Below are 16720 nucleotides of genomic sequence, written 5' to 3' on the forward strand. Positions count from 1 at the left end.
AAAAAAAAAAAAAAAAAGAAATTGCCTGTAAACATCAATAGAAAGTGCTTTAATGGGCTGCAGATATTAAAAGGAATCTTCTCCAGGGGCGCCTGGGTGGCTCAGTCGGTTAAGCGGCTGACTCTTGGTTTCGGCTCAGATCAAGATCTCGTGGTTTTGCGGGTTCAAGACCCGCATCGGGCTCTGTGCTGGCAGCTCAGAACCTGCTTAGGATTCTGTCTCCCTCTCTCTCTCTGCCCCTCCCCCAAGTACACTCGCTTTCGAAAATAAATAGATAAAAACTTTTAAAAAAAGGGAATCTTTTCTGAATCTAAAAATGATAACATTGATTTTAGAAAATTTAGAAATCAAAAAAATTAGAGTGAAGAAAATAAAAATCAGCTCCAACACTATGGACATGAACCTGGCCTCCGCTGAGGCTGGTTGTCCCACCTGGGACAGGGATGTATCTCCCAGATAGTTTGGTCGTTATAATCCACCGGAGGGCACCAGCCATTCTCCACGAACATCTGTCCTTCTGTGATACCTGCCCCCTGGGGCCCTCACCCCAATTTACCTTCCTGCAGGCTGGATTCTCAGAGAAGGGACGTTTCCCGCCAACTGGCTGCCATAGAAAAGTGTACAAGCTACTGGCCACCTTTGCCCGCCCCCCGCCCCGGCCCCCTTCTGTCTGGCGCCTCCTGTGACGGTCAAGTCTAATTTACACGCCATTTGCTCAGCGCAACCTCGGATCCCAGGCACAGGCTGCTCTCCTTTCCTATTCCTTCCTGACCTTTACATCAAACGGCTTTCATTTCAACACCCACAGTTTCATTTCTACCAGTGGGTCATGAGGCTGTAACGTCATAATGTTTTATATTCACTCACCTTTCCTTAGCAGGAATGTCCATGCTACCACAGATTCTCCCCTTCCTCACCCACCCCCGCCCCCCACTTAAGCCTGGGCTGCAGCGTGACTTCTTTGCTTGCACACTCTGAATTCACTAGATCACCTCTGCAACACTCGGGGATTTCACCTCCACAGCCAGGGGTGTGAGCTGATGCTTTAACCATGGCTCCGGGTTCTCAAGGTGGCAGTCGTACAAACACCAAGCTCCAAGGGGGCACTTTTCTTGTCAGAGATCTGTAAAGTGCCTCATGAGGCAGTCTTACTAGGTGCATGATATGAGTGGGTGTGCTCGGCATAGCTTTGAAAATAAGGCAGGGCCCGGGAATGTTTTACGACATTCACTCAAGGCGCATCCCCGTTCGCCTGCTTCCTATCTCACCCTTCCCCATGCCCTTGCAGACACCCCACACCAAACACAGCGCCCCTGTGTGTGCAAGGGTGAGTGTGTGCTGGTAAGTAACAGATTGCAAAGACATCTTTTCTTAGAGGATGAGCCACGTCCCTTCAGACTGATTACTCTCTTCTCGGATCCGTTCGGGGAAAACAGCAAGCTTACATGCTAGGGCAGGTAAAGGAGTAGGGAAAAGAATGGAGAAGCCTTTTTCATTTATAAGGACATAAACACATACCTTCTTTCGAGAGGAGTAAGCATGGACAAAAAAGAGACACAATGATATTGTCTTCTTAGCAAACGTTAAGGAGATTTCAAAACATAAGCACCATCAGCAAAACCACGTTAGCACAAATGTGTAAAACCCCCCGAAAGAGATTTTATCTTGTTGCTGGTCCTTAAGAAACCCAGCAGGATGGCAGGGAGGTGGAGGGTGGAGGAAAGTATGCTTGAGGAGATGTAAACAATGATTTTTTTTTAAGGTTTTTTTGGGGGGCGGGGAAAGAGAGAACAAGTGGAGGAGGGGCAGCGGGGGTGGGGGTCGGGCAGAGGATCCAAAGCAGGCTCTGGGCTGACAGCAGAGAGCCTGACACAGGGCTTGAACCCATGAACCATGAGATCATGAGCAGAGCCGAAGTCGGACACTTCACCGAGTCACCCAGGCGCCCCCCCCCCCAAAATGATTCTCGATTACAAAATTTAAATTATATTTTTATGCAAGCTGGAGAATCTCCCAGCGCCTGGAAGAGAAGTCACGTGTCTGCCTGACCAACTGCTCACTTTGGTACCTGCTCACCTCCAGGTAAACTTATTTGATGCTAATGATGTCAGTGTCTGGGGTTTGAAAGTCTCACAAGTCGGTGTGATTAGAACAGGGAAGGTATAATTGTCTGAGATCACGAACGTACATTGTTAAACTTCTGCTCCTTGTTACGAGAGAAACTGAGCAAAAAAGATAGTATTGTGGAACCATAGACTTACTGCCCTCCTCCCTCGCTATGGCAGCCTCCCCCTGTGCAGGTCCTGGGAAGGCAATTTACGGAACCATGTTTTTGTGTTTGGGGGGCTTTGGGGGATAAATCCCCTGAGGCATTAAGCAGCAAGGGCCTTTGATGCTTTTTTAGAGATATCACTCTGGAAGCCAGGGTAGAAGGTTGGCAAGACTGGAAGCAGGGACTAGTTTGGAGGCTGCTATCGAAATCTAGCTGAGAAATGAGGGCTCGAACTAGGATAAGGATGGAGAGGAGGAAATGGGGAGACAGGAATTATCAGGAGAAAGACTTGGGGCACAAGATTAGTAGGATTTGGGAGTCAGGGGGTGACGGAAGGGGACCCTAGGGTAACTTCTCAATGGATGGCCTCAGGAATGAGGTGGCTGCAGATCTCATTCAATGAGGCCAGCAATACAGGAGCCAAAAAAGGTTGTGTGCAGTGACTTTTGTAGGAAGGAAGGTCAAAAATGATCACTCTTGGGCAGAGCAAAGACCCCAGAGAAGGGATGTTTCCTAGCCTGGGGACAAAACTGCTCTTTGGAGGCCAGGAGGGCATGGGCCTTCTTGAACCTCCAGGCTGGAAAGAGGAGCCGTGTTTCAGGGAGGAGGCTCCCCCACCCCATGGTCTCAGGTAAAGGTGGGCTTGAGGGCTGGGAGCCCAACAGGGATGGCTCGTTTCCTACCTAGAAGGTGTCAGGTACCATGTCCCCAGTGCAAGAACATTCTGTCCTTGGGAAGGCCCCTAGAAACTTTCTCACTTCCACCTGTTTATAACTTTATATTTTCCCGCACATACTTCTCTAGAGGATTAGAACTAACACCCTCCAAAGAAAAAGGACCTGGGAGCAGTATGCGGGTGTGAGAAGCTCGTGTTCCCTTGAAACCCAGGGTAGGGAGGAAAGGCCCCAGGGACAGAGCTGGTATTAGCCACATCTAAAGACGGGGCGGACAGTCTCTGTGTCTTGTCTTCAGAGTCCTCACAGAACCAGCTTAAACTCAGGTCTGGCCCTCTGGATGCAGAATTAGACCTGCTGGAGTTTTGGTTTCCTGTGGGACAGGAGGGACAATTACTCCAGCCTTCGAGAAATCTGCTGTCACTCTGCCAGAACCTGTCACCAGCCTACCTGGATACAGCCTGTTTCAGACTCATCTGGACTCCACTCCCCTTCCTGCGTCCAACTATGAGGGCATCCCATAATAAAGCACTTGGCATATCTCCAGGGCACATCTTTGGCTGAGTCCCAGAAAACTGACAGCCGTATTAGGAAGGGCCTAAAAGATGTCTGGGAAGTTGATGCCCACGGGGAGAGTAAAACCAAAGATGCCCGGGAGGATAAGTTGTAGCTCAGATTCCTTGGTCAGTCTCCCAGAAAATCCAGCGTCTCTACAGATACATCATCCAGAGTAAAATGATAGGCAGGAAGCTTCTGGAAGGTAACCTTATCCTAGTCCCTGCCCTCAAACAGAATGATTCCTGAATTCAGTTCTGGAGCTGGAGTTGAGACAAAGTTTACCTCTAGAACTCTTTCAGCAGTATCTGACGTTAGAATTTCGATTTGAATATTCCTTCCATCAGGCAGAAATATATCCAGAGCCGCTGTCTTGATCGTGATGCTAAATGTGTCCTGCAAGCAAAGGGAAAGCACAGTGAGCCCCCCAAGTCCCTTCAATGGGGTACACGGAGCAGGAAAAGTCAGTAGCTTCCTCTATTTGGACCCTCAGGGCATACATTACCCAGAAACACACAGAGCTGACTGCAGAGATTTGGGGGATGGTGTTTTGATGGATGTGTTGGGGTGAGGAGGGGTGTGGAGGGGCCGAGACGAAGCAATGACATGCCGCTTGAATAATTTTCAAATAAACAAAAAAAATAATCCATTTTAGGAAAAAAAAAGCTTTTGATAAAATCATCCACCTGACCCTGGGGAATCTCAGATTTTAATTTTCACTTTGAATATTTCCAGGTATCCCTAAAAGTCCCATAAAAGTCTTCTGAACGGAGGCGCCTGGGGGGCTCAGTTGGTTAAGCGTCTGACTCTTGATTTCGGCTCAGGTCACCACCTCATGGTTTGTGGGTTCGAGCCTCGCATTGGGCTCTTCACTGACAGTGTGGAACCTGCTTGGAATTCTCTCTCTCTCCCTCTCTCTCTGCCCCTCCCTTGCTCACTCACTCTGTCTCAAAATAAACAAATAAACTTTAAAAGAAATTAAAAAAAAAAGTCTTCTGAATGAAGAAGCATGTCACTATCAGGTGAGTAAGCATCCACCTGAGGGCCAGCACTCCCAGCTCAGCCCTACTTTGCTAACATTTATGCATTCTGCAAGGGGATACCTATGTGCTAGAGACTACTGCAAATCTGGGGACCTGTGAAGTTCTTGGATGAAATGTTCTGGAATGTCAAGGACAGGCTAGAGACACTGGAAAGCCTTCAGAGTGGAGGAAAGTGTGAAGCTGGAGTTGATGTTCAGTGACCACAGAGCGGGGGACCCCAGGAGGAGGCACGGCCAGTGGCCGCTCAGCTGAGCCTCGCGGGGCAGTTGCATCTGGCAGAAGGCTGTTTTTAGCACCTCCCAAATGGGATGCTGTGGGTCCGCAGGACTGCCTCATCTCTGGGAGGCTGATTCAGGTCAGAGCCTCTCTCATCCCAACTCTACAACAGGATTAAACCCGAATGCGCCAACACATTCACTGTAGGCAAGGAGCTCACTTCTCTCCTAGGCATTGAGAATGGCAGTGGTTACGTATTCTCCTGGGGAGAACGGAGACAAGAGTCACTCAAATCATTTTCTGTGTCCTAAGCCTACTATACAAGTCAGAATATTAGTAATACAGAGGGGTGGAGGGTAATCTCTTCTTAGTGCCAAGACAATGTGCACCCAGCCTAGGTTACCGCCTTCCTGGTACCAGGCGGGGAGAGAAGAACCAAATGACCAATTGTAAGATTGTTTGCAGATCACAGAATTGGGCTCAGGCAAGCTGACCAAGTGGGACCTTTCCCCTCAACAGGCAACACCTCCCTTTTCCTCACCCTCCCTACATCCACAGATAACATTTCAGGTTTTACAGGCTCCTGGGAGACTCAGCACAACTGCATTGCCCAGGTACCTCAGCCGGCCAGCTACATTAGCGACAGGCTCATTTTTCTTAATTTTGTTATCAAAGGGCAAGCTTTGTCTTTAAATTTTAACCACCCACCTGCCTCCCCCGCCCGCCGCCGCCCGCCATGTGTTATAATTACTAAGTTTCTCTGATTCTGAATCTAAATACTTTAGAAGAGAAAATCCGCTATTTTCCAAATTCAAAGGGTTGCCCCCCACCCATGTTTATGAATATCTACACATTTAGGCAGCATGTATACATAGTATATCATTTATGAATAAATATGCATATGTTTATTATGTACAAATATATTGATAACGCGTGATACTCATAATTGTGCTCTGTGCCAACGGCTTCACATAGGGTAACTCATCTAACTCTTGTAGCGATGCCTTGAGACAGATACACGTATTAATCCCCCTTCGTCAGATGAGTAAAAGTTCACAAAGGTTAAGTAATTTGCCGGAGGACACTTTGCTAGGGAATGGCAGAGGCAGGATTCCAGACCAGCTCCACGTGACTCTAGGCCTGGGATCTAAACAAGGGACCCAAGAATTCCCAACAATAGGCCTCCCATCCAGCACTGCTATGGTGTCCCCTGAATGCCTGTACTGAGACCCTCACCTCCAGTGTGATGGGATGCGCAGAAGGGGCCTTTGGGAAGTGATTAGAGCTGGACGAGGTTGTGTCCCTCGTGATGGAACTACTGCCCTTTTGAGAAGGGACAGCAGAGGGCCTGTTCTCTTTCCATGTGTACACAAAGAGGACGCAGATTTCTCATAGTTCCAGGAATTTCTATGAAGCCGCCCTGCATTTTATAATGTCCGATACAAATGGAATAACTCTAGCACTTTTTTGACTCTCAAAGTGTCCAAATTTGGATAAGTTACACGAGTACCATGTTGCCACCCTCTACACCAGCATGAGGTGCCATGGTATGCTGCCTCCCTCCGCATGGAATAGGTTTCTGTCTGTGTGACAGGAATTTGTCACTTTTCAAACAGTCCTGTGGCTCCTCCCTGTCAGAACTGGGCTCTGAGTCAGCAAACGCGGATCCTCTTACCAGGTTTTTCCTCCAAGAGTCTGGTGCCAGGACCGTCCGCTTCCCGGCATCCTTTGAGAATCACTCCAAGTTCTTCCACAAAATGTCAGAACGCCTGGTTTCCCTGCACCGTAGCACAGGCCCTGAGCTCCCACACAACCTCAGGCCACACTTCCGTCACCTCTGCTTTCCAGGGGACCTTTGGAAGATTTCCCTAGTTCCCCTGTAGTCATGATAACTGATTGATGATGAAACACAGCAGGGTCCCCAAGGCTCCATATTTAGCTGAGATACAGGTAGTCAGGGGTAATGGGCTCCCCCAGAATTATTGCTGCAAATAGTCTCTTTCTAGGAACACCTTTGCTTAGATGTTGGTTCTTGTGTTCTGGGGCCTATAATCACAAACATCTCTTACCTCAGGGGAAAAACACTCACAAAATGAATGAAAATTTTATTGCTTTTTGGTAAGATTCTAAAGGAAAGCCTAGCATTAATTTTTATTACCACAGTGCAACTCCCAACTCAGACCAAACTGCAGACTGGTAAGATAGCTAAATTACATAAACAGCTAAAATGAAATAAATGCATACCTTTATTAAATTCCTCCACAAAAGTGAGAAAGATTGGATTCGGAGAGCAGGTCAGATTATAGATGGCCCTGAAGTCAGACACTTGAGGATTTTATTAAAAAGGCAGGGGCGCCTGGGTGGCTCAGTCGGTTAAGCGGCCGACTTCAGCTCAGGTCACGATCTCGCCATCCGTGAGTTCGAGCCCTGCGTCGGGCTCTGGGCTGATGGCTCAGAGCCTGGAGCCTGCTTCCGATTCTGTGTCTCCCTCTCTCTCTCTGCCCCTCCCCCGTTCATGCTCTGTCTCTCTCTGTCTCAAAAATAAATAAACGTTAAAAAAAATTTTTTTTTAAAAGGCAAAAGGAAGGGGGCACCTGGGTGGCTAAGTCGGTTGAGCGTCCAACTTCGGCTCAGGTCGTGATCTCACAGTTCGTGAGTTTGAGCCCCACATCGGGCTCGCTGCTGTCAGCACAGAGCCTACTTCAGATCCTCTGTACCCCCCCCACCCCCCCACCCATCCCCTGCTTGTGTTCTCTCTGTCTCAAAAATAAATAAACCTTTAAAAAAAAAAAAGGCAGAAGAAAGCAGAAGGATGGAAACGGAGTGATGGAAAGATTTGCCTGGTAGTGTGGTGAAAATGGGCAGGAAGAGAGACCGGAGGGTAGGGGACACTCAGAGGTGGCCGCAGTAATCTGCTCACAGGTACCAAGGGACTTGGCTGGAGCATGTGAAGAAATGGGTTCCAAGCCCAGCAGCTACACCTGCCCCATGTGACCTTATGTAAACCTGGAGAGGCTATTTGCCCCCTGTATTCCTCATTCCTTCTGCTCTAAAATAAGGGCGGTAATAGTGCCCGCCTCACAGGGCTGCGGTCAAGATTCAAGGAAGCAACATGTGGAAGTTGGAATGGCACTCGCTGCAAACCACTCAAATGGCAGCTGTGTTGTTCTGTTATTGTTAGAAGAAATGAGGAGGGAGTTACGTACCTTTGATTAGAAGCAGTGCCAATAGATAAGATATAAAGGATTCAAGAAAATACTCAGGAAGATATTTTAACATTCACATCGAAGCAAGGAACGTCTGAGTTGTGTCAATTTTACATCTTACACAATCTCTTGACTCTATCTACTTTTCTTCTCCGCTGCCAGCCCCTTAGACCCAACTCACACCTCTTCTCCCTCGGCTCCTGTGATGGCCTCCTCGCTTCCATTCTTACCCTACTACAAAGCACTCGCCACATGGAGCCAGAGAGGTATTTTAAAATGCAAATCTAAAAATGTCCTTCCCTCGCCTAAAACGCTCCAACGTCCTTACGTTGTTCACAGAGGGCGGCTATGCTCGCCACTATACGACCCACGCTGGCCTTACGCTGCCCACAGGACACTCCAGGGAAAAACACAATTTCTCTCTACTCACACCGCTTCTGACACTATCTGGAGTTAGGACAGACCCCACAGGTTAAGGGCTCCGTGCCACAAGACTTCCTCTCCCCAGTTTCAGGTGGCAGTCGCAAATCTAGGCCTCCCACACTTCTGGCCAACTGGCTAGAAATCAGGAGTGCCCACAACACCCTCCTCAGGATTGGTAGTTTTCTAGAATGGCTCACAGAACGCAGGAAAGCTCCTTTTACCTACTATTGCCCACTTATTAGAAAGGAAACGACCTACAACCAGCCAAATGGAGGAGGTGCCTAGGGCAAGGTATGTGGAAAGGAGCACAGAGCTTCCATGCCCTTTCCAGGCACACCGAGCATGTTCACCAGCTCCAAAGCTCTCTAAACCCCACAGTTTAGGGACTTTTATGGAGACTTTATCACATAGGCTTTATCATGTGTGATTATTAACTCAATTTCCCTGCACTTCTCCCCTGTAGACCAGGGGGTGGGGCTGGAAATCCCAACCCTGTAACTATGCTTTCCACCAATCCCCATCTTGAAGCTACCTAGGAGCCCCCAGCCACCAGTCTTCTCATTAGCACGCAACAAGACACAGTGATCTTTCCAGAGATTCTAGAGGCTTATAATATCGGAAGCTTTGTGTAAGGCACTCCGATTACCCCCAACACTCAAGAAATTACAAAGGTTTTGGGACGCCTAGGTGGCTCAGTCGATTAAGCGTCTGACTCTTGATTTTGGCTCAGGTCATGATCTCACGGTTTGTGAGATCAAGCCCCACGTCGGGCTCTGTGCTGTCAGCACACTGGGAAGATGAATCCCCATAATATTTGGCTTTGAAAACCATAGGGGCCTAACTTCACGAGTTCTTATTACTCGTGGGGCTTTTAACACTTGAAACTTTACAAATCAGCGGGCTTGGCTCTGGGGGAGCCAGAGGATGATGGAAACTAAATCCTGGCCCTTAAAGAAACAGCATAATATACTGCCCTGCTGAGATACAGCACAGAAGCAGCGTTTGAAAAACACCTGGGTGTACGGGAGAGAGATGTGTTTGTTAATCTTCGTGCCTGCGCTGGAGGGGCCTTTGGGAGACTTGTCCAAGAAACAAAGAGGCTGGCAGGCACCATTTCCCTTCCCTCTCCCCCAGCCAAGATACACAGATACCTGCAGGAATAAGCTCAGCACAAATACTCTCTACCTAGCTTACTAGCAGCGTGCCTCCCCACATTCTCCTGCAGACCTGCCCCCTCCACCCTGACCTCCTCCTGAAGCAGACCAGCACAAACCTTTCTAACACTGTGCACCCCATCCCCGTGTTCTCCTGTAGACTCACACTTTCCAGCACACTCTCAGTAGTCCATTCCAAGGGGCACACCAAGCATGGCAGTGTGCAACCACCCCTGACAAGGGTCAGCACCATCTCAATTTGACCCCCCCCCCCCCCAAGTTGCACTGCAGTCCCAGCAGCGCGATGGTGGCAGACAACGGGCCCTGACTGCAGATCCTGCCCACCAATGAAAGCTCTCAGGGGACAATCGCAGGGAGAATGCTCTGCAGTCTCGTGCCACCACAGCTCTGGCAAGTGCTTGGCCTGAGCCAACTGAAGCCCAAGGCGACCCCATACTGGCCCAGTAACAACACAGAGATCAAACCCTGCCCACAACAGGCAAAGAGAGCCATTACAGACAACTGTACTGAAGGCTAACGTGGCTCAGCCACAACAGTAGGGTGCACATCACACACAAGAGATATCCCTGACACACGAGGTTCAGGTGAACAGGGAACATTGCACTGCAGAGCACTACAGGACCTCTTCTTCATAATGTCACTACTTTCGACAGCAGATGTAGTTGACTTTCTGAACACACGGAAACAGGCCCAGAGAGTTCATAAAATGAAGAGACAGAGGGAAATGTCCCGAATGAAACAGACAAGGACAAAATCACATCCAGAGAGCTAAAAGAAATAGAGGTAAGTAAAATGCCTGGTAGCAAATTTAAAGTAATGGTCCTAACGATACTCAATGGATGTGAGAAAAGCATGGAGGACCACAGTAAGACCCTTGACAAAGAGTGAGAAAATGTACAAAAGAACCAACCAGAGAAGAACAACTCAGTAACTGAAATTAAAAATACTCTAGAGGAAATAAACAGTAGACTAGAGGAAGCAAAAGAATGGATCAGTGACCTGGAGGACAGAGTAATGGAAAGCAATCAAGCTGAACAGGAAAGAGAGAAAATATAATAAAAAATGAAAATAGATTAAGTGAACTCAGCATATCATCAAGCATAATAACATTCGCATTATAGGGATCCCAGAAGGAGGAGAGAGTAAAAAGGGGCAGAAAAATTATTTGAAGAAATAATAGCTGAAAACTTCCCAAATATGGGGAAGGAAACAGACATCCAGATGCGGAGGCACAGAGAGCCCCCAACAAAAATCAACCCAAGGAGGTCCACACCAAGACACATAGTAATTAAAATTAAAAAGTAGTGATAAAGAGAGAATTTTAAAGGCAGCAAAAGAAGAGAAGATAGTTACATAAAAGGGAAACCCCATAAAGCTATCAGCTGATTTTTCAGCAGAAACTTTACAGGCCAGAAGGGAGTGGCATAATGTATTATTAGTGCTGAAATGGAAAAATCTGCAACCAAGAATACTCTGTCTAGCAAGGCTATCATTTAGAATAGAAGAAGAGAGAGTTTTTCAGACAAGCAAAAGTTAAAGGAATTCATGACCATTAAACCAGCCTGAAAAGAAATGTTAAAGTGGACTCTTTGAGTGGAAACAGAAGACCACAAGCAGAAATGATAAAACTAGGAAACACAAAAGCAGTAAAATTAACTATATTTATAAAAATAAGTCAACGGATTCACAAACTAAAAGCATGTGAAATATGACACCATATACCTAAAATGTGGGAGACAGAGGAGTAACAATTTAGTGCTTTTAGAATGGGTTCAAACTTAAACAACCATTAATTTAACATAGACTACTACATGTGTAAGATGTTATATAGGAACATAATGGTAACCACAATTTAAAAGCTAGTAATAGGCAAAAAATAAAGAAAAAGGAGGCCAAGTATATCACTAAAGAAGGTCAGTAAACTAGGAGAAACTAAGAGAAGAAAGAACAGAGAAGAACTACAAAAACAACCATAACACAAGTAACAAAATAGCAGTCAGTATATAGCTATCAATAATGACTTTGAATGTAAATGGATTAAATGCTCCAATCAAAAGACTCAGAATGATAGAATGGATAAAAAAAACAAGACCCATCTATGCTGCCTATAAGAGACTCATTTCAGACCTAAAGACTGAAAAGAAATGTTAAAGTGGACTCTTTGAGTGGAAACAGAAGACCACAAGCAGAAATGATAAAACTAGGAAACACAAAAGCAGTAAAATTAACTATATTTATAAAAATAAGTCAACGGATTCACAAACTAAAAGCATGTGAAATATGACACCATATACCTAAAATGTGGGAGACAGAGGAGTAACAATTTAGTGCTTTTAGAATGGGTTCAAACTTAAACAACCATTAATTTAACATAGACTACTACATGTGTAAGATGTTATATAGGAACATAATGGTAACCACAATTTAAAAGCTAGTAATAGGCAAAAAATAAAGAAAAAGGAGGCCAAGTATATCACTAAAGAAGGTCAGTAAACTAGGAGAAACTAAGAGAAGAAAGAACAGAGAAGAACTACAAAAACAACCATAACACAAGTAACAAAATAGCAGTCAGTATATAGCTATCAATAATGACTTTGAATGTAAATGGATTAAATGCTCCAATCAAAAGACTCAGAATGATAGAATGGATAAAAAAAACAAGACCCATCTATGCTGCCTATAAGAGACTCATTTCAGACCTAAAGACACGTACAGATTGAAAATGAAGGGACAGGGGCGCCTGGGTGGCTCAGTCGGTTGGGCAGCCGACTTCGGCTCGGGTCATGATCTCGTGGTCCGTGAGTTCGAGCCCCGCGTCGGGCTCTGTGCTGACGGCTCAGAGCCTGGAGCCTGTTTCGGATTCTGTGTCTCCCTCTCTCTGACCCTCCCCCGTTCATGCTCTGTCTCTCTCTGTCTCAAAAATAAATAAACGTTAAAAAAAATTAAAAAAAAAAGAAAATGAAAGGACAGAGATACATTATCATGCAAATGGAAGTGAAAAGAAAGCTGGGGTAACAATACTTATACGAGACAAAACAAATTAAAACAAAGACTGTAACAAGAGACAAAGAAGGACACTACGTAATCATAAAGAGAACAACAAGAAGATATAACAAGTGTAAATACTTATGCCCCCAACATGAAAACACCCAAATACATAAAGTAGCTAATAACAAACATAAAGGAAGTAATTGATAGTAATACAATAATAGTATTGTATATAGAGGACTTTCATACCCTATTTACATGAATTGATAGGATTATGTAAACAGAAAATCAATAAGGAAACAGTGCCTTTGAATGACACATTGGATCCAATGGATCTAGCAGATATATTCAGAATATTCCATCCTAAAACAGCAGAATACACATCGTTTTCAAGTGCACATGGAACATTCTCTAGAATAGGTGACATGTTAGGCCACAAAAGAGGTCGCAACAAATTCAAAATGATCAAAGTCATACCATGCATCTTTTCCAACCACAATCCTGTGAAACTAGAAACCAACCACAAGAAAAAATCTGAAAAGAATACAAATACATGGAGACTAAATAACATGCTACTAAACAATGAGTGGTTCAACCAGGAAATCAAAGATGAAAACAAAAAATACATGGAGACAAATGAAAATGAAAATTCAATAGTCCAAAATCTTTGGGATACAGAAAAAGCTGTTCTAAGAGGAAAGTTTATAGCCATACAGGTCTCCCTCAAGAAACAAGAAAAATCTCAATAAACAACCTAACCATTACACCTAAAGGGTCTAGAAAAAGAAGAACAAAACCCAAAACCCGAAAGCAGTGGAAGAAAGGAAGTAATAAAGTTTACAGCAGAAATAAATGAAATGGAAACTTAAAAAAAAAAAAAGAAAAGATCAATGAAACCAGAAGCTGGTTCTTTCAAAGATCAATAAAATTGATAAATCTTTAGCCAGACTCAGAGAGAGAAGACAGACTCAAAATCAGAAATGAAATAGGAAAAATAACCAACATCACAGAAATACAAAGAATTATAAGAGAATAGTAGGAAAAATCATATGCCAACAAATTTGACAACCTAGAAGAAATAGATAAATTGCTAGAAACATATAACTTCCCAAAACTGAATCAGGAAGAAAGAAAATTTGAACAGACTGATTACCATTAATGAAACTGAATCAGTAAACAAACCAGCAAACAAAAAAAAAAGCCCTCCCCCAAACCAAAAATCCAGGGCCAGATGACTTCACTTGATCTTAGCCAAAAGGCCGAGAAGCAATTGGGCCAGATGACTTCATAGACAAATTCTGCCAAATAGTTAAAGAAGAGTTAATATCTATTCTTCTCAAACTAATCCAAAAAATAGAAGAGGAAGGAAAGCTTCCAGCTTCATTCAATGAGGCCAGCATTACCCTGATACTAAAACCAGATAGAGACTCCACTAAAAAAGAAAACAATATCCCTGACGAACACAGAGGCAAAAAATCCTCAACAAAATATTAGCAAACCAAATTCAACAATACATTAAAAAAAAAATCATTCATCACAGTCAAGTGGAATTTATTCCTGGGACGCAAGGGTGGTTCAATATTAGCAAATCATCCAATGTGATACATTACATCAATAAGAGGGTAAAAAAAATGATCGTTTCAACAGGTGCATAAAAGGCATTTGACAAAGTACAACACCCATGCATGATAAAAACTCTCAACAAAGTAGGTTTAGAGGAAACACACCTCAACATAATAAAGACCACATAAGAAAAACCCATAGCAAACATCATACTCAATGGTGAAAAACTGAGAGCTTTTCCTCTAAGATCAGAAACAAAACAAGGATGTACACTATTGTTTAACATAGTACTGGAAGTCCTAGTTACAGCAATCACACAAGCGGAAGGAATAAAAGGCATCCAAATTGGTAAGGAAGAAGTAAAACTTTGACTATTTGTAGATGACACATTGCTAAACAGAGGAAACCCAAAAGACTCCAGGAAAAAACTACCCAAACTGACAAATTTTCAGCAAGGTCACAGGATACGAGATCAATATACAGAAATCCACTCTATTTCTATACGCTAATAATGAAGTAGCTGAAAGAGAAATGAAGAAAGCAGTTCCATTTACAGTTGCACCAAAAAAATAACAAAATACCAAGGAATAAATTTAACCAAGGAGGTGAAAGACCTATATTCTGAAAACTAGAAAACACTGATGAAAGAAGTTGAAGATGACACAAATGGAAAGATATTCCATGATGTATTGAAAGAACAAATACTGTTAAAATGTCCATACTGCCCAAAGTAATATACTGATTTAATGTAACCCCTATCAAAATACCGACAGCATTTTTCACAGAAGTAGAACAAAAATCCTAAAATTTCTTTTTTTTCAAAAATTTTTAAATGTTTATTTATTTTTGAGAGACAGAGCACGAGCAGGGGAGGGGCAGAGAGAGAGGGAGACACAGAATCCAAAGCAGGCTCCATCCAGGCTCTGAGCTGTCAGCACTGAGTCCAACGCGAGGCTCAAACTCATGAGCTGTGAGATCATGACCTGAGCCGAAGTTGGACGCTTAACAGACTGAGCCACCCAGTGCCTCCAAAATCCTAAAATTTCTATGGAACCACAAAAGACCCCAAATAGCCAAAACTATCCGGAGAAAAAACAAAGTTGGAGATATCACTATTCCAGATTTCAAGATATACTATAAAGCTGTAGTAATCAAAACAGTACAATATTGGCCCCAAAACAGACACACAGATCAAAGGAATGCACTAAACAGCCCAGAAAATAAAACCACAATTATACGGTCAATAATCTTTAACAAAAGAGGCAAGAATATGTAATGGAAAAAAGTCTCTTTAACAAATGGTTTTGGGAAAACTGGAAAGCTACATGTAAAAGAATGAAGTTGGACCACACACAAAAATAAACTCAAAATGGATTAAGGACCTAAATATGAGACCTGAAACCATAAAAATATACATATACACAAAATACACAAAAATGTCATTGGTATTTTGATAGGGATTACATTAAATCTATAGACTGCTTCAGGTAGTATGGATATTTTAACAATTTATTTTCTTCCAGTACATGAGCACGGAATATCCTTGTATTTGTTTATGACGTCTTTAGTATCTTTCACCAGTGTTTTATAGTTTTCAGAGCACAGGTCTTTCACCTCCTTAGTTAAGTTTATTCCTAGGTATTTGATTATGTTTTGGTTCAAGGACCACCCAACTCTTTGCCATTGGTTAGAATCAGACACACTGGTGGCCACTGGCCCACAATCTCCCTCCTTTTCTCCAACATGTTCTACCAGTTGCCTCAGCCAACAGGGTTCTGATTCACACTCTCCTTCAACTTCTCCACTTTCCCCAAGACTCTAACCACATTTACCTCTTTCCTCATTCCCACCGGTTGACCTCATCTTCTATAAGTCATAGAAGAAACATCAAGAGGGGACTCACTCTACTTCTAATCACACACCTCGGACTGTGCCTGTAGTCATGCCCAGTGTCTCTCCTTGCCTCACATTCAGTGTGAGAGGTGTCCTTCCTCCGCTCAAGCCCAGTCTGTGCTGGGTCCTCCTTCCTTTAGTACTTGGTGCCATTCATTATTGAGGCCAACCCCACCCACTCCCATTTTCAAACTCCTTCTCTAGTGGTTACTCACCACTAGCAGGCAAACCTACTCAAGTCTCTTTGATCTTTTTTTTTTTTTCTCATCTATTTATTTTAGAGAGAGAGAGAGCATGTGAGTGGGGGAGAGGAGCAGAGGGAAAGAGAGAAAGAATCTTAAGCAGGTTCCAACTCAGCACAGAGCCCAACTTGGCCTCTACCCCACAACTGTGGGATCATGACCTGAACCGAAATCAAGAGTTGGACATTCAACTGACTGGGCCACCGCCCAGGCACCCCATGTCCCTGTCATCTTAAACAGAAACACAGAGACTCTGGGTGGATCACCACCAAGAAAAAAAAAGGGGGGGGGGTTCCCATGGGAGAAATATCTCTTTTCAGCACTTCCATGGGCTTTGAAAGAGTCATATGTTTAAAGAAAACTAGGTATTTTTTTTTCTTTTACATGATGCCATTTTAACTCCAGGAAAAATAAGAGTTTTCAAGAAAGTAAAAGTAATCATGAACATTACTTGTTCAGTAGTAAGAAAT

The 16720-nt window shown here is 44.0% G+C and overlaps 1 protein-coding gene across 3 annotated transcripts in view; it reads right to left on the bottom strand.

Annotated features, from left to right (window-relative positions):
* SNX31 (sorting nexin 31) overlaps positions 1-16720 on the bottom strand; it is a 70057-nt gene that overhangs the window by 33910 nt on the left and 19427 nt on the right. For all 3 annotated transcript variants that reach the window (XM_019467979.2, XM_019467978.2, XM_019467977.2), the window contains exon 5: positions 3787-3897. In XM_019467979.2, coding sequence (XP_019323524.2) covers positions 3787-3897 — 111 coding nt within the window. The remainder of the gene's footprint in view (positions 1-3786; positions 3898-16720) is intronic.

The sequence above is a fragment of the Panthera pardus genome, unplaced genomic scaffold, assembly GCF_024362965.1.
Source record: "Panthera pardus isolate Hobbes unplaced genomic scaffold, ASM2436296v1 HiC_scaffold_7, whole genome shotgun sequence".
NCBI classification, from domain to species: domain Eukaryota; kingdom Metazoa; phylum Chordata; class Mammalia; order Carnivora; family Felidae; genus Panthera; species Panthera pardus.